Below are 19,120 nucleotides of genomic sequence, written 5' to 3'. Positions count from 1 at the left end.
GGGACATGCTTTTGATCCATGCAGGCACCACTAAAGTTTAGCTTCTGTCATGTTAGATTGGGAAAAGTTTCTGAATTCACTCGCAAAACCTGAATTCTGGAATCTCCATTTGATGAGTCTGTTAGTCTGTTTTTTGCAAAGTAGAACTATGAGGGATTTCAACAAGTGGGTATGATATTATGAGAAGACCCTATTACGTATCTCTGTGTGAGCTTATGCAGGCATCAGGCTTGTTGCGTGACACTGATGTCTGAGACCACCATAAGAGATTATTTAACCTGCCTCTACAGTAAAAGTAGGTCAAATGAATATTCTGGCATAAAAGCAGTTACTTGACCATGTTTTAGGCTGTTTGCCCATATCCATCATATGAACAATACTTTAGTCTTTTGCTTCTAAACCTTCTACTACCTTAAAATACTCTTGACATGGAGTACACACTGCCAATTGTATATCCTTAGAAATGACTTTCAGCCCTGACCTGAGAGAAAAGAGCTTCTTAATGTTTGTATTGGGTATACTACAAAGAACTGTTTGCGTCCCTCCTGTGACAGTATAAGGAGAGGACTTGCATGTACCTTAAAAGCAGACCTGTTTTTCTTTCCATTGTTTCAGAGAGCATGCTTCGCACAGCCAGCAGCCCAGACAGCCTGCGGTCACGTACGCCCATGATCACACCAGACCTGGAAAGCGGCACCAAGCTCTGGCACCTGGTGAAGAACCACGACCACTCGGACCAGCGAGAGGGCGACCGCGGCAGCAAGATGGTCTCTGAGATATACCTGACGCGGTTACTCGCCACAAAGGTAGGCTAGGTTTTTTTCGCCCACCACTGCCCATTTCATAAATAGGATTTTGGGTGTTTTAAATCCATGTTGGACACACACTCCTATTTAAGGGGAACAAATGTATATGGTATGCTTAAAGCAGCTATAATGCTGTGCAATGGGGGACGTTCGCTCTATCCCATGTTTAGCAAGTTACTGTAACTGAGAAAAGTAGCTTTCTTCATAACTGAATTCCAAAAAATGAAATTAGATTGTGTTACAAGCCTCTTGGGTGGTTTTCTTAAAGCAAATATAAAAATATTTAGTGTTTTTTTTTTTTTTTTGAATGCCCATAGACCAGTGGGAATGAAAAGTGCCAAAATGAGTGTCTGGCACTGCGTCAGCCGGCCTGGCCCTCCATGTTAATCTGAATAAGCAATTTAGAAATTAATATATCCCGCAGAGAGCAGCCCAAGCACAATTTTCTTCCTGCGTCTACTCTATTGACAAGGCAGAAATGTGCTCCTGGTAACTGGAATGAAAAACAGGATCTCCCGAGCCTCTGTTCCTGCGTAGATTGACATTGTAATTTTAACCGATTCCCTGTGTCAGCTGAAACTAACCTGGGGAGCCTGCCCAATCAATGGCCTGTGACACAAATTAAACACTATTGTTTGTAATAGCCTTTATGAAGTGGATCTATAATATGGTCGTCAATAAAACTCTTACTGTTCTTGTGTTGCTTCCGGGGAATGATATTAAGCCTGTTTGCTGGTAATGTGCACTAGACCGTTTACTACCCCTGAATGGGTCATTTGCATTATTGGCCTCCAAGCTCCACTGGGCAATTTGCAGATGTTAAGTATCTAGCTATTCTGCTTACATTTACTTTTTCTTTAGGCAAAAGAGAGTCCACAATGGCATGAGGGTTATTATTTTTCAACTAAAACAGTTTAAATTGTCAGAAATATAAAACATACCCACCCTATCTCTACACACAAAGATATACAGACGTGCTCAAATTTGTTGGTACCCTTACAGCTCATTGAAATAATGCTTCATTCCTCCTGAAAAGTGATGCAATTAAAAGCTATTTTATCATGTATACTTGCATGCCTTTGGTATGTCATAGAATAAAGCAAAGAAGCTGTGAAAATAGATGAATTATTGCTTATTCTACAAAGATATTCTAAAATGGCCTGGACACATTTGTTGGTACCCCTTAGAAAAGATAATAAATAATTGGATTATAGTGATATTTCAAACTAATTAGTTTCTTTAATTAGTATCACACATGTCTCCAATCTTGTAATCAGTCATTCAGCCTATTTAAATGGAGAAAAGTAGTCACTGTGCTGTTTGGTATCATTGTGTGCACCACACTGAACATGGACCAGAGAAAGCAAAGGAGAGAGTTGTCTGAGGAGATCAGAAAGAAAATAATAGACAAGCATGGTAAAGGTAAAGGCTACAAGACCATCTCCAAGCAGCTTGATGTTCCTGTGACAACAGTTGCAAATATTATTAAGAAGTTTAAGGTCCATGGAACTGTAGCCAACCTCCCTGGGCGCGGCCGCAAGAGGAAAATCGACCCCAGATTGAACAGAAGGATAGTGCAAATGGTAGAAAAAGAACCAAGGATAACTGCCAAAGAGATACAAGCTGAACTCAAAGGTGAAGGTACGTCAGTTTCTGATCGCACCATCCGTCGCTTTTTGAGCGAAAGTGGGCTCCATGGAAGAAGACCCAGGAGGACTCCACTTTTGAAAGAAAAACATAAAAAAGCCAGACTGGAATTTGCTAAAATGCATATTGACAAGCCACAATCCTTCTGGGAGAATGTCCTTTGGACAGATGAGTCAAAACTGGAGCTTTTTGGCAAGTCACATCAGCTCTATGTTCACAGACGAAAAAATGAAGCTTTCAAAGAAAAGAACACCATACCTACAGTGAAACATGGAGGAGGCTCGGTTATGTTTTGGGGCTGCTTTGCTGCGCCTGGCACAGGGTGCCTTGAATCTGTGCAGGGCACAATGAAATTTCAAGACTATCAAGGCATTCTGGAGCGAAACGTACTGCTCAGTGTCAGAAAGCTCTGTCTCAGTCGCAGGTCATGGGTCCTCCAACAGGATAATGACCCAAAACACACAGCTAAAAGCACCCAAGAATGGATAAGAACAAAACTTTGGACTATTCTGAAGTGGCCTTCTATGAGTCCTGATCTGAATCCTATCAAACATCTATGGAAAGAGCTGAAACTTGCAGTCTGGAGAAGGCACCCATCAAACCTGAGACAGCTGGAGCAGTTTGCTCAGGAAGAGTGGGCCAAACTACCTGTTAACAGGTGCAGAAGTCTCATTGAGAGCTACAGAAAACGTTTGATTGCAGTGATTGCCTCTAAAGGTTGTGCAACAAAATATTAGGTTAGCGGTCCCATCATTTTTGTCCATGCCATTTTCATTTGTTTTATTATTTACTATATTATGTTGAATAAAAAATCAGAAGCAAAGTCTGATTTCTATTAAATATGGAATAAACAATGGTGGATGCCAATTACTTTTGTCAGTTTCAAGTTATTTCAGAGAAAATTGTGCATTCTTCGTTTTTTGTGGAGGGGTACCAACAAATTTGAGCACGTCTGTACATTGTAGTGTAAATACGTCTATGTATAAAGACCAAGTAGCTTCAAATGTCACTTATTGATCACTTGTCCCTTGTCTTTTTACAATGTTTGCAATTATACAGAGGCGTTCTGTTGATCCAGTATTCAATTGTTCACTTTTACCTGGCTTTGAGCTTCTCTGGAAAGCCTGACACTGCCTGGCTCTGAACAGACTTCCTCGTTCCATTTGAAATCTTTCAAACTCTGCCACCTACTCTACACACACACACACACACACAGACCGAGGAAGTATATGGGGCTGGCAGAGTTGTATAGACACATTGTCACATTATTCTGAATTAATCAGGGAGGCCTTTCAGTCCCTGTACTTAGGATTCTCCGCACAAGCTCCAAGCCCGGTAAAAGCAGATTTAGAGAGAAATTATAACTCAATGTTGGAACCCACAACCATTTGAAATGATAGCAAACACCATAAAATATTAAGGGAAATGTGGAAAAGCAATTAAAATTACTATTGAACCTACATGATCTTTTAATAGCATGGGGTACATGGCAGTTACACAGATATTACATTACAGAATAGTTTGCTTGAGCTTTTATATTACAGAACTAGAAAAAGGCATTTATATTTGCCTCATCTCCGTGCTAACATGCTTCATTAAAGGTATGGTTTTGTCAGTAACCATCTTTTCATTTATCAGCCCAGGCTGTCTGGTTAGCACTTAATTTGGTGCAAAATTTAAAAAATAAATAAATAAATAAATGTGTGCTTTCCTTGCATTTTAAATACATATAATCCCATTTGGCATGAATCTGCCAAGCCCTCGCTGAGATAGAAATGGATCACAAATGATTTGAGGGTCTTTTTTTTTCTTTCTTTAATAAGTATTTTACTATTATATGCTGGTTTTATTCAATTACTTGGAACTGATAAAACCACTCGCCAGATCTTGTAAAATAGAGTTCCAGGGGACTGTGTGTGGTGCTAGTTTCCTTTCAACTCCCTTCCCTTCTCTAAAAGATTTGAAATTTCCACAATATCATCTTAAAATGGGGGATATTTAGGATCCCTGTTTATATTGCACCATTTTTAACAAAATTTGGAAGCTGTATTTATATTTGAATTAATATTCAAATTTAGTCACAATACCTGTTTCAGTTCTACACTGGTATGTCTAGGGCATTTTAGCTCAAAACGGACACTCTTTCCTAATCTAATCACTATTTTGGTTGTCACCCCAGGGTACATTACAGAAGTTTGTTGATGACCTCTTCGAGACGATATTCAGCACCGCACACCGCGGCAGTGCTCTTCCACTAGCCATTAAGTACATGTTCGACTTCTTGGACGAGCAAGCGGACAAACACCAGATTAGTGACTCTGATGTCCGGCATACATGGAAGAGTAACTGGTAAGCAGTTTCTTCACCCATGACAGACCATTGCAACAGGGCTTTTCAACTGCTAGTCCATAGTGAACACAGCAGTCCTTTACACCCAATCCAATTGTCTTAACATGTACAACGGCGCAGTAGTGACACCTGGTGGTCAGGGCAGGTTGAACTGTTTCAGTAAGCTGCATTAGTTACTTTATTATGAATGCATTTATTTGACATTGTCAGGTTAAATTGCATGTTAACCCGTCAAAATACTAAAGTATATGCATATATCTTTTATTTTATTGAATGGATTTTGAATCAAACATTTTGACTTGGTAACTTCATATGCCATTTGGGTTTTGATAGAGAGACAAAGAGCTGTATAGATTGTCATGTTTGTTAGAACGGTACTCAGCACTGTGCTCTGTTTCAGCCTACCTCTACGTTTCTGGGTGAATGTCATCAAGAACCCCCAGTTCGTGTTTGACATCCACAAGAACAGTATTACAGATGCCTGCCTCTCGGTGGTGGCTCAAACCTTCATGGACTCCTGCTCCACGTCTGAGCACAAGCTAGGCAAGGACTCTCCCTCCAACAAGCTGCTGTACGCAAAAGACATTCCCAACTACAAAAACTGGGTAGAGAGGTATGCTTCAAATTGAATTGTATTTTTTATATTTTTTGCTGCAATTTGGTTAATGGTCTTTGAAAGGTTTAGCTTCTCATATTTAGGGGAAAGTTAGAGTATTATTGTTGGAGACACACAGGTTGCAAGCATCTCTTTATTCAATTGCACGTTACAGCTCACAACCGATAACTCTGTTACAGTAAAACTGCATATCCTGCCTACATCTTTCAAAACTGAACTGGTCTGGAGCAGGCAAACATGCCACTGCATCAGTTTAACTAGCTTAGGCACACATGCCATTAACACAAGCTAATAGACCGGTAATTGAATTTTAGCATACACAGCAATTCATCACCAGGGGTGGAGTTACAACTCCTGCTCCCTTCTTAAAGGCACATCATCACTTTAATAAAGTGACCAATAGTCTTAATAAGCCCTTCAGTATGGCACCATTCTCCTCGGCGAGTCTACCTATTGCTTTCTGTGCTGGGAGAAGACTGCTATATGACAAAGGTTTACTTGAAATTAGGATTGCGAAATACTATTTTTGGCTCAAACAGCAGGCCATTAATGGGAAGATAATGTGTTACTGCACTCAAGGGAAGCTTCTCGGACAGTTGGTCATTGCGTGGCTTAGCACTGACAAAGTGCTGTAAACAGATCTATAGGAGAGCCCTTCTGCCTTCTGTCTTTAAGAGGGAGGGCATGTAGCTGTCGGACAGCCACCATGGACTTAGAAGCTGTGCAAGTCCGGACTCCAGCAGTGTTTTGAAGTGTATGCCGTTCCGAAGTTAACAACAAGGTTTAAAAGGCTGAGCTGGGATAAGGTCCCCAGATGCTGTCACCTTGAGATGCAACACCTCTTGTAATGGTTGTGACTTAATCCAGGTTGAATAGGATTGTACTACGAACTGGGATGCTTTCAGAAGTGCTCCCAACCCCAAGCAACACTGAGACTAGAAATTAAAAACTGTCGATGTTGCCTTTCTTATTTTGTAATATTTCATACATTTGCACAAGTGGCATATTATGAAATGCACGAGAGAGCCAAAAAAAAAGGGATGGTCCCAGCGAATCAGTTGTGAAGTATGCAGCATTGATCTTTATTCTGCAGTTTGTTCAAACCCATTATTATTCCATTGCAGGTACTATTCAGATATCTCTAGAATGTCAGCAATCAGCGACCAGGACATGAGCGCCTACCTAGCGGAACAGTCCCGGCTCCACCTGAGTCAGTTCAACAGCATGAGTGCTCTGCATGAGATCTACAACTACATTGTCAAGTACAAAGAAGAGGTGTGTATGTTCTTTGGTATCATAAGGGCTTTATGCATTTATTCTTACATTTATAGTGCCTGTTGCAATTTATCACAATGATCAAATACCATGAATAACGGCCCAATCAGAATCATCCAGGTCAAACTTAACTAACACTAATTAGAAAAAGGGGAGATAAAATAAGAAAAAAATGACCGAATCTCTGCCATAGTGCTATACATTGGTCACAAAGATTAGTGTCTGCTTATGACTTGCTTTGTACCTCCACTCAAATTTTAAAATAAGCTTTTGCAAAGCTTGCCATGGAAGGAGTTATTGACCCATGAAGGCTGTGAAAATGTCTGGGGAATGTTGTGAAGTGTCTTTGGGTTGCCTATTTGGCACAGTTTAAAATCCTGGCAGCCAAAACACAATCCTGATGATAAAGTACTGGACCTGATTTTGAATACATGTGCAGCAATTTTATAAGCATTTTTTTCCGTAGCACTCTTGAGAGCTAAACTACCAGCCCTTGCCCAGCTCCTCTTTTAGTCTCCCCCTTCATCCCTGTCCTCCATCAGTTATTCTCTTTAATGTATCGCAGCTGCCTCCGTTTACTGGGTAATAGCCATTAAATGCAATTCCAGAGATACAGCACAACCCTCTCTTGCTGAAATTCAAAAGAAATTATAGAAAGAGATGATTATTCCATGATGCCGTTCTGTACTAGTGCAACGGTGCTTGCGAAAGGAGACTGTCATTTATTCCCATATCTTGGTAATTGCACACTGAGATGCCTCCCTGTGTCACTCATGTCATTGGCCAGGCTGAATTTAGTTTTTAAATCTTTGAATGAATACTGTCATTTTCTGACTCATTAGTAATGCATACAGCAGAAATGGTAGCTTGATAGTTGCTGAATCAGTCGAGAGCTGTCCATATTTTGCTGACACCTTCCGTATGCCTTCATTTTAAAAATGGATTATTGGTGTTTGGAAAAGAGTCCATATTATGAATACATATATTTGTATGACTTTTTTTTTTATTTAAGAGTTGTTGTTTTTTTTTTTTTTTTTTTTTTTAAGCAAAGAGAATTCTTGCAAATTGAATCCTCTAAAGATGCGTACAAGTTTTGCATTGGCACAAAAGCCTTTAAATCAAGCCTATTATGTTTTCACACATTTTGATATATGTATAAATGCAACTAGAAAATAAATACTCAGTCAATTAGAGATTTCTAAAGCAAGCAGTGGCTCAGCAGGCATTTAGTTCTAGGTCAGTAGGTCTTGCAGTTGACTGGAGCAACCTGACCCCACACAAGCTACCAGCACCCCGCAGTGAGAGGGCACCAGGTTGCTGGGGATGTCAGAATTCACATGATATTCCAAACCAAGGCTCCATCTGGCTTGCAAACAATGCTGAACTCTTTTCAAAGTGACTCTGATGTTTGTCCTAGTTTATATATAGTGTGTATATATATATATATATATATATATATATATATATATATATATATATATATATAAGAACATCATTTAGGTCTTTTAATTAACGTCATGTAATCAAAAACTACAAAATTATATAGCAGAAGTGTACCAGAAACCACAATAGTAGTACAGTATTTCATGTTAGATTTCAAAATGTCACTTGTCAGTTAAATTCCATATGATAACATAACATAATTCATCAGCTTTCATTTGACTTTCATTTGCAAAATTAGTTAATTCTATAGGGTGATGCAAAACCTTTGGACATAGATGTACATGCTCAAAATTCTGCCTTGTCCAATTTCTTTTAAGCTGAAATGTCCTACACAAACATAATTTTCTCCAAATACAGTTCGCCATAGGAAGGTTTATTTGTTAAGCTCTTGCTGCCACACCTTAAAATCTGCTTCCCAATTATGAGTCTGTTCGTCAAACAAGCCTGCTTCTGATACTATTTGCATGTAAAAACTAATTTTAAAATCATTCAAGGCAGTGTGCAACCCTTTTCAAGTGCAGGCAGACATCTCACCACTAGACTGGTACTGACACAGTGTGATTGTGTCGTCTCTCTCATCTCATCTCATCTGTATAATTATGCACCAGTGCTTTCAAATCATAGACTTAATGAAATGGTTAATATAATCTGCTGCTTGCGCCCCCCACGTACCCAATGCACTGCTGTTCCAAGGGCCATTACAATCTCTAATTGGACAATATCCTCATCGAGCAGGAAGGTAATCTGTTAAATGACTGTGTTATGACATTGATGGAATGGTGGGGATATTAAACAATCATCACAGAAGCCAAATAAATATCTTTCAGTAAGAGCTAATGGCAGTCGTCTCTTCTGGTAGGGTCTGACATAACTTGAACCTCAACTTTTTATAGTTATGTTATTTAAATTTAACAATTCAGGAGACTGTTGTTGAATACCTAACCGAGCTTGGAGAAGTAATTTATTGCCATATACTGCATGTAGAAGCAGGAACACTCTTTCTTTGATTATATGCTGAAGAGGCTGGTTCTTATAAAACTGTTTATCTCCACTGGCTGTGCTTATTTACCTCACTTACCTCAGTCAGCAACAGAAAAGATTGATTCCAGCACAGAGTCCAGTTGATGGTTCTTGGGCCATACACTGTATGGCCCATTGAGCTCCAATATGCATCTATTTGGCATTGAAGGCTGGACACTCAGTACCTTTTGATCGAAGCAATTCAACGTTAAAAATATAACCTGTTTAATGAACACAAAACTACTTAAGAGCTTTGCAAGTCCAATTATTTATTTTCCTTTGTAATTATTTGTTTTTGTTCTTGTGCCTCTAAGAACTCTAGTCATCAATATGGCTCTTCTGGACAAAATAGTTTGTCAGCCTCCCTTTTTAATCTTTTCTTTTCTCCCCCCTTTTTTCCTTGTAGATACTGTCTGCCTTGGAAACAGATGAACAAGCCAGACGGCAGAGACTGAGGAGTAAGCTGGAGCAGGTGATTGACACCATGGCTCTTGGCAGCTGAAGCTCCACAGACACTGGACTGAAAGGAGAGTTTTTCTGAACTAAAAATTGAGGGTGGGGGGACCGAAGCAGTGCATTGTGGAACCTGCAGGACTGGGCATGCGTAGCCTGTCTCAATTAAAGTCGTTTTAAGACATTTTGGAAAAAACAGACTAACTTACCATGGACAAACATATAAACATTGAAGAATCAAGAGAGAGAGAGAAAAGGAACAGAGAAGCAGCAAATTTGTGGCTTTAGGAGCAGTTCCTCTGATCACGTGACTTGTCACATGACAAATTCTGGATGAGACTTTTGTTAACCTCAAGGACTTTTCTTTTTAAATGTACTTGACTCTCTCTGCCTCCTGCCACCAGTGTTACTGCTACATTTGCACAATTTACAGAATTAAAAAAAATAAAAATGCATTTTTAAAGAAACAAACTAAAAAAAATAGTGTTTTCAATTAAAAAAAAAAAAAAAATCAATATAAGGAGTTCCATAAGCTTTGATATTTCCAAAAAAAAAAAGAAAAAAAAAAAAGTCCTGTGCCATGTTTTATTTGAATGTTGTTTAGTGCAAAGACATTTTGTTAGATGAAAAATGTGCTTTAATTTAAATGTTAACATGCCTAGTGACCTGAAGTTAATAAAAAAATGAATACAAAAAATGACAATGGAAGTTGAGAGAACATGGTAAGGCCCTGACTTGATAAAATGTAGGAATTGTAAAAGTAAAGTAAGTTGTACTGTATTTACAGCAGCTCTCTGCATTACGGTACTAGAAATTCTTCGTTGTTACTTAGCAAGAGCATTACCATCATGAAGGAACTAAAATGTCTGTGACTTTATCAGCAACTGAAAATCATTTTCAAAGAATGCTGTTGCCACCTTCACAACATTGCTAAATACATTATTCAGTGCTTCTAATTACAAAATAACTTATTTGACAATCTCTCAGAACATCTTCATGCTCGAGTATTAGTAGCGCTTTTTAAGTTGTGTATTTGTTTTGCATTCCATTTTTACAAGCTGGTATGCACAACATTTTCCAGTAGCACAATACAAGATGAGTCAAATAGATATATATATATATACAAACAAGAGAATGCTTGGGAAGACCAGGTGTTGCAATGTTTGCTTTCCATTCCTAGAACACTATCAGAAACCACTGCTTCTGAGGAAGATTAAACTTATGAAAATACTATCATCTGGCGAATCATGTTCAGTCTAGTTTGCTGTAGGGTTACTTCAATATGAATTTCTTGCCCTTATTCTTCTCAGGCCCCAGCATTAGATACTTACAGTTTTATTGCATAAGAATGCAACAGCCATTATTTCCTCTGCAGCAATCTAATGAGGTCACATAGGGCATTTGGCTTATTTGAACAGAAGGGGAAGATCCCAAAGGAGCGTGATTTTTTTTTTTTTCTCCAGATATCATACAGATTAGGTTGCAGAGTGCAGTCAAAGACATAAAGAGATTCTGATTGCAAGTAGGATGATCTGAAGAGGACAAGCTTTGAGAGTAGTTGCTATTTATCAACTTGAGATTTAATAAGCTCAATAGCAGCCCATTATTAAAAGGATGACTTTCATCGTCATGGGTTAAGTCACATTTTGTGACTTGAAAGTTTGAAGGTTATCCTCCTTGCCTAAATTTTGCTGAGGTTGATAGTAGTGAATCTTAGTTTTGCTTTAATATGTGAAGCTGCATTTGTCCACTTTTATCCCGATGCTCAGATGTCAGGTACACAAAGTTACACAAACAATAGGCACATGCAGGCATACAACTTTTGTTTTCTTTATTAAGGTCCTTTTGAAGTTGAGTTGCTTCTCCTTGCTGTCAATATATTTATCATCCTGCTTTTACTTTGAGAATTTAGATCATATGTTTGTGTTATAAATGGAGATTGCTGTTACATCTTGTGATTTTTTTTTAAACCCAGTAACTTCAGAATGGGATGCTTTCAAACAATACCACCCCCAAAAAATTTACATAAATACATTTGGTTTTGGACCCAGCTTTTCTCTCAAGTTCCAAATGACCTACAGTTCAACAAGTAGATAAAATATGAGTTGATATCAGTTCTTCTTGGAAAGGCTGAATGTGTGCCATAGACTGTGACTGATAGGCTTCTACAGAGTAAGGGTGTACAAGAATGAGTCTTGGTTTGATATTGTTATTCAAATTACGTCAATGTAGTTATTTACTTTAGGCCCAAGTAGCCCATGGACCTCTTAGAATTCTTGTGGTGGCCATCTCCCTGTTCAAGTAGACCAGATTTTAATTAGTTTACAGCCATTATGGTTGGGGGCAGAGTAAACACAGCAGCTTTATAAAGTCCACTTTGTGCTGCAAACCAGATTGAATGATGTCATCCATCATTAAATGTGTGACTTTGAAAATGCTGCATTATTGTGCTTTGTGTTTCGATATAACACCCTCAAGATAACTGCATGTCTGCCATACTAAGCAGCAATAAAGCACAGGTGTTAGCTACAGCGCCCTCTATGGCCGGTGGTGGTAGTCCTAGAATCAATAGTTGGATGCTGCACCTGCCTGAGTTAAATGGCTTTTCAACAATAGCCACACAAAGTACATTTATTATTCCCCATATACAGTAAAAACGTCTGTGCAGCTTTTTGCTGGCCACCACCACCAAGTTCAAACTTTGTATCTTTAACATGGAAACTGACATTGGGAATGCCTGGTTCACTTTTTTTTTTTTTTTTTAGCTGCCTATCCATTGCAGAACAGTTTAACGATTGTAAAAAACCACTGGTTCAATTGTAATTTTTCAATGTCTCAGGATTTATTTTGGAGGTCCTGTGGAAAACTGCATGAATGCTTTAGACTTTAGTAAGAGTTACTCTTTTGAAAGAAATTATTATAATAAAAAATGTAAGTGTTGAGGCAGTTCTTTTTCATTTAATTTGTCGCTACTATATAAAACAAGAGACTTAATGGTGCAACTCATTTCATTGAATGGTACTAAACTATTGTGTATAATACAAGAACAGCTGTTTTTGATGTCTTTTTAAATTGAAATGATTCAAAAGAAAGGACAATGCTGTTGGATTAACTGCAAAAGATATAATTCCATGGCAACTTTAACAAATATTGGTTTTCATGGTAGAAGCAGCCATTGTAGTGAGCAATTGTGTCATTTAATGGCAATGCACAGTTGCATTTTTTTTTTCTTGACCACTTTCTTACAGCATTAGCATTAGCTCTGCCCAGTGTGCAACTACAGCACATCTCCCATATTATGTTCACATTAAATATTCCTAACCCTAACCATAAAATCATTACCTCTTGTTCTCTCCAATGGGGTTTGATAATCCTACCTGAAACAGAATTTGGTTTCTTAGACAATTATTGTCATGTTGTCTTCATATCACAAATGTAATTTGCAACAGTGTGCATCCTTTCATTTTTTTAATCATGTCTATTTGAAATCGGCAGTCCTTTTTAAACATAGAAACAAAATAAAATACATAAAACAAATTGATTTTATTACTATAAGAATAGTGGTTAAATGTAGAAGATTGTTTCAGTCTTGAAGCAACTGTGACAAGTTGGCTGTTTAACGCTCGTTGTGTAAATATCCTGCTAATTCCTATTTTGCAGATTTACTACTTGTAAATAAACACACGCATCAAGGAGAGATTAAATTTTTTTTTGCTAAATAAAGCATTTTGTCTGTCATTTAGTTTTTTTTCTTTTTTGGGGGTAAATGGATTGGCCGGCTGGGATGAAATTCAGTATTATTATTATTATTATTATTATTATTATTATTATTATTATTATTATTTATTTCTTAGCAGACGCCCTTATCCAGGGCGACTTACAATCGTAAGCAAATACATTTCAAGTAATACAGTACAAGAAATACAATAACTTTTGTTCAAGTAAAGTACAAGTGTGACAAAACACAATTCAATAATACAGCAGATAATAGTGATAGTTACATCAGGATATGATTAAATATAAAATACTACAGGTTAAACACTTGGCAGATTACAGTATTCTGAAGTACAGGATTAAATGCAGTAAAACAGGGGGCAGATAAGAGCATAATAAAGCACATTTAAATGAAGGGTGATAGTGTCCCAGGATACAAACAGAGTTCTACAGGTGCTGTTTGAAGAGGTGAGTCTTAAGGAGGTGCCGGAATGTGGTCAGGGACTGGGCAGTCCTGACATCTATAGAAAGGTCATTCCACCACTGCGGAGCAAGGGTGGAGAAGGAGCGGGCTCTGGTATGCATATCTTTCTACATTACAGTCAGCACTCACATATCCAACCCTATAAAATGTTGACTACAGTGATGGTTAAACGAGTGTGACGCTTATCTGATTATTTCCCTTTGGCCCATTCCAACCCTTGTCCGTTTTTCATGGAACACAAAAAAGATACAATGTCAAAAATACATAGCTGAAAGGACTGTGTTTTTAAAATAAGAAGGCTTCCATTTAGATGTCATGTAATTGGTTTTGTTGCTACAGTACTATTTTCAACAGAAGTAGTATTTTAATTCAGAACGATATGATTCTGAAAATATCACTTGCCAAAAGACGACTGTGGACACATCGGCTGTAATACAGTACACAAAGACTACCCATAATCATATTGGAGGCTGTGTGGTCCAGTGGTTAAAGAAAAGGCTTTGTAACCAGGAGGTCCCCGATTCAAATCCCACCTCGACCACTGACTTATTGTGTGACCCTGAGCAAGTCACTTAACCTACTTATGCTCCGTCTTTCGGGTGAGACGTAATTGTAAGTGACTGCAGCTGATGCACAGTTCACACACCCTGGTCTCTAAGTCGCCTTGGATAAAGGCGTCTGCTAAATAAACAAATAATACTTTTAAATCCTGGACGTATTGTAGCAGTATGTAAAATTCCCCATTAACGACCCAACAGCAAAATGAAATCAAAATGTTAAATGATCTCATTATTTAAGGAAAAATTATGTGCACACAACTGTTTCTGTGGTGGACAGGGCATTAGGGGGGACAACAACGCCGGTATACACGGCGTGATGGCGTACCAGCCCCAGCATGGGGTCAGGGTCCACCTCGCTGTTGAAATGTTAATCTTTCAGTTCTTATCTGATTTGTAGACAGACATTAAAGATACCATGTCCCTCTTTTGAAGTGTGTTAACTCCATGGTCAAAACACAGTAAGTATGTTCTATTTTAAACTGACAGTTCTGTGGGCTAATTCATGACATCTGTTATCACGTGTATGTTACCAGAAAATGAACAGAGATCACTTCAATTAAAATTCCTTCAGTGAACAGCAACAATGAATCCGCAAGTGATTCAGTCTGAAACAAATGTGGATTTGGCAGCATCTTGTAGTCCTGCAATGAGGCCTCAAGGAGAAAGCATAAGTTCTTTCACAAATGTCAGTACAAGTAAATGCAACTATGTCCATGTTTTGCAAACTGCAATGCATCCTTGATATAGGTTAAAGTTAAAGTTCAAAAAACCCCAAGCAGGGGAAGGGAATGTGATTCATTACTTTAACAGACAGGATGGGTACATAAACCTCTGACTGATGCAATGAATGAGGATCTATCATTTACTGTTTGTGTTAAACAATTATTTTTTATTAAGGTGAGGTGAGCCAAGTACTAACATGAACTACAGTACATTGCAAGATCTCCTTTAGAAATACTAAAAGCAACAAACGTTTCGACTAGAAGTTTTTCTCAATATCTCCAGGATCCACAAATATTCCTTTATAACCTCACTCATTAACCACATCATCTCATTAATTTAGAAAACTTCTGAGTGCTTAATGCTTTTCCAACCTACAGTGTTGGGGTTTTCAGTGGCATTTATTTTTCAGTTTTGAATCCATAAGTACAGGTCAACTTTTTTTTTTCAGTAGCTTTTACAGAAATGGCTCGGTAAATGTAGTAGGAGTAAAAAAAAGGTTTTATATTGAGTGTGTTATTACTAGGCCAGGGCCCTGGAAGCGGTTAATGCCTGCTCACAAGAGTATTAATGTGTGATATTATTTAAATCGAACAAACTAAGCTCTCTGAATTGTAGCCCTATAGTATGACTTGCTGTTTGCTTTTGAAGGCATAGGATAATGACCACTCCAATCGGAAAATGATCCGTGAAGTTTATAAAATGCATTTAAAGAGCCTAAAAGATATTCCGCTCATTAATGAGATTTTAACTTGGCTTTAATAAAAACATAAAACGGTATGAAATCATGGCTCAAACTAGGTTCATTAGACAAGGTGAAATCAAATTTGAAACAAAACAATTGTCAGGCCGCAGCAGACAGTATTGCTTCATAGGTCTTGGTAATATAAAGCTTGTGTATTATTGTTGACACACAGTAAGTGGGTTTAAAAGGTTTTATTGGTATGTGGTATAAGGAGGAGTACAAAGCAAAAGGCATAGTGTTGTTTATTATTTACGAGTCTATCTCCACTTCCTGTATCCCCTATATAAAGGTCAACCCCAAAACATAGGCCTATATAGGAACCCTAATAGCCCAAATGCAAGTGTGCACGTGTAATGCAAAGGTGTCAACACCACATGTACATAACTGATACACATTCCTTATTGTCTGTCCTACAGAACAATAGGCATGTTGACATGAACAGAGCAACAAGGGGGAAGGGAGAAGGAGGCTGTGTGGTCCAGTGGTTAAAGAATGGGGCTTGTAACCAGCAGGTTCCCGGTTCAAATCCCACCTCAGCCACTGACTCATTGTGTGACCTTGAGCAAGTCACTTAACCTCCTTGTGCTCCGACTTTCGGGTGAAACGTAATTGTAAGTGACTCTGCAGCTGATGCATAGTTCACACACCCTAGTCTCTGTAAGTCGCCTTGGATAAAGGTGTCTGCTAAATAAACAAATAATAAGGGAGGGGCGGGAGGGGGGGTGAAATGAAGTGAGTGACCAACACTATCGACTAAGCAGCAGAACATTCCCATCTCCAGCATATATGGTCCCAAGCAGATCTTGCTTCCATGAGATCAGTTCCTGGGTTAGCTCCATTTACATACGGTACCAAATTACAGAGTATTTAATGGTGTGTAAAATGTTTTCCCTGGAGTTGTTCTTGTCCATTAGTAAAAGGCATTGATTACAGTTAAAATGTATTTGAGGGAGAAATGAAAATGACCAGAAGGGATAGATCAATTTGACAAACTGGTCATCAATCAAAAAAAAAACAAAACAACGAACACTATTGTTCCCCATAGAGCTGTAAAGTGAGTAAGCGCTCAGTTAATAAGAGTCACATGACACATGGTTTAGTTTTAACAAATTGGTGTTCTCCAGTTTTAAAATAAACAAGTCATTTTGGTATATGCCTGAACTGAGAGGGTGGAATGAAGCTACATGTTTATTTTGTGTTACAGTACATGAACAGACTTATTTCTATTGTGCACTCTTCTTGCATGCATTTATTATATAGATGTATGTGATACAATCCCCCCCTACCCTTTGTCACCTCAATTTAGGATGTCCAATTATGTTCTCTAAGCGCAGCAACTCCCTATAACAGCTCAGGAGAACAGGGAATGAATGGACGTCCTCCGATCCCCAAGACAATCTCTTTTTAACACCAGCAGCTTCAGAGCTGAAGTTGTGTTTATTTCACTCACGAGGATGGCTGTAAACAACTGAGGGGCTCTTTATTATATAGCCATCGTCATTCATGAAATAACTAAACTACTCCGCGAGCCTCCATGAAGTATCCTCTTTACAGTTATCATGGCTTTTGTTTTTCAGTTATTTTTGAAAAGCCGCATGAAAACAGCAGTATAATTAAAATGTGTTCCTAGGGTATATTTCCTTTAATCCCCCCCCCCCCCCCCCACCCCCAAACCCCCCCCCCCCACCGCCAAAAAGAATAAAAATGTGGAAAGGCAACCATGAGGAGGGCTGGGCTGTTAATACACATGCAGATGAACTATCTCTTGTAATGCACTCATTTTCTATTACCTAGCAATAACACTTACTATACTGCACACCTCATATAGACCACGTTTCCAGTACAGAACACATACATTCTCCAAGAATTTGTAAAAGAGTGCTTATCTTACTCCTTAAAGATGGTACACTGACAAAGTCATCTTTGTGCTTGCCTTCAACCTCTGGGGACCAAGAGTCAACTGAATCAAAGGGCTTTCAACATGGCCAGTGTTAAGTGGCTTGCTGGCAGGTGGGGTTGACCTCCTGTGGGCAAAGCAAATGTCTCTGTGATTATCAGGCAGAGTAATTTCTTGTAACCCATACTGAAGGAAAGCCTCAAATTGCAACTTAATTTTCCCATAACATATATGAAAAGCAGCCACGGGGCATTGTTAAGCATACTCTGCTGAGTAGATTTAATTCTGAAATCTACTTTAAAGAAAAAAACAAGGTCCAATCGGGTCACCATCCTATAGGTTAATATGCATCTCTGACCCTGGTATAAGACTTGACAAGAGAAAGATGATTGTGTACCATAAAGACAGGGTTAACTGTCCATATTAATTCATTTTAAATATATTTAATTAAAAGAAGAGCATCCTCTGCAGGTTTTATTTTTATATCATAGAGATTGTAATGTCACCTTACCTTTACAAGATGACTAATGATCATTAACAAGTAGAGTAATGCTGCTTTTAATCTACCACCTGGAATGTTTTGAGATCTATGCTCCCTGTTTTTACCATCAAACCCAAATTCAGAAAATATTAACTTATGATGTATTTATATTTGAATTACATTAAAGTGATATTAAAAAAGGTCCCTGTGTTAGGATTGTGTCTAAACTGATTTAGAACCTAAGAAAACGTATGACTGAGATGAGGCCATTCGGCCCATCTATGCTCATTCTGTTCTTGGTAGCCAATTGATCTCAAAACTTTGTCAAGTTGGGTATTAAAGGATCCCAGTGATTCAGCATTAATAACATGACTAGGTAACCCATTCCATACTCTCACCACTCTCTTTAGAAAGACTTTCTTAACCTCTGTCCTAAGTCTATCTCCAGTTAATTCCCAGCTGTGTCCTCTGGTTTCTGTGCTGCAATTAAAGTTAAAGGTTAACTCCCTTTAAGATTTAACAGACTTCAATCAACTCCCATAATTCTTCTTTATTGTAGGATAAACGGATTCAGTTATTTCAACCTATTTTCGTAGCTCAGTCCTTTAAGTTGCTCTTTGTTGGACTCTCTTCAGGGCCACAATGTCCTTTTGGTAACGTGGTGCTTAGAATTGAACACAGTATTCTAAGTGTGTCTCACCAGTGCATTGTATAGTCTCATCATAACCTCCTTTGATTTGTACTCTACACTTCTACAGTATATACCCAAGCATTCTGTTTGCCTTTTTGATTGTTTCCCACACTGTTTGGATGCTGACAGCGATGAGTCTATAACAACACTAAGGTATTTCACTTGGTGGGCCTGTTCTAGCTCTGAACCACCCATTTGTTCTTTGGAGCCAACATTTTT

General features: G+C 38.3%; 1 protein-coding gene across 2 annotated transcripts in view; it reads left to right on the top strand.

Annotated features, from left to right (window-relative positions):
• LOC117413995 (plexin-A1-like) overlaps positions 1–13,347 on the top strand; it is a 205,551-nt gene extending 192,204 nt beyond the window's left edge. For both annotated transcript variants that reach the window (XM_058999470.1, XM_058999471.1), the window contains exons 28-32: positions 616–806; positions 4,633–4,802; positions 5,203–5,415; positions 6,543–6,693; positions 9,563–13,347. In XM_058999470.1, coding sequence (XP_058855453.1) covers positions 616–806; positions 4,633–4,802; positions 5,203–5,415; positions 6,543–6,693; positions 9,563–9,658 — 821 coding nt within the window. In that variant the 3' untranslated portion in view covers positions 9,659–13,347. The remainder of the gene's footprint in view (positions 1–615; positions 807–4,632; positions 4,803–5,202; positions 5,416–6,542; positions 6,694–9,562) is intronic.
• Positions 13,348–19,120: the final 5,773 nt, after the last annotated feature.

The sequence above is a fragment of the Acipenser ruthenus genome, chromosome 25 (genome assembly GCF_902713425.1).
Source record: "Acipenser ruthenus chromosome 25, fAciRut3.2 maternal haplotype, whole genome shotgun sequence".
NCBI lineage: Eukaryota > Metazoa > Chordata > Actinopteri > Acipenseriformes > Acipenseridae > Acipenser > Acipenser ruthenus.
Note: the sequence above shows the minus strand (reverse complement) of the source record. Positions and strands in the feature narration are given on the sequence as shown.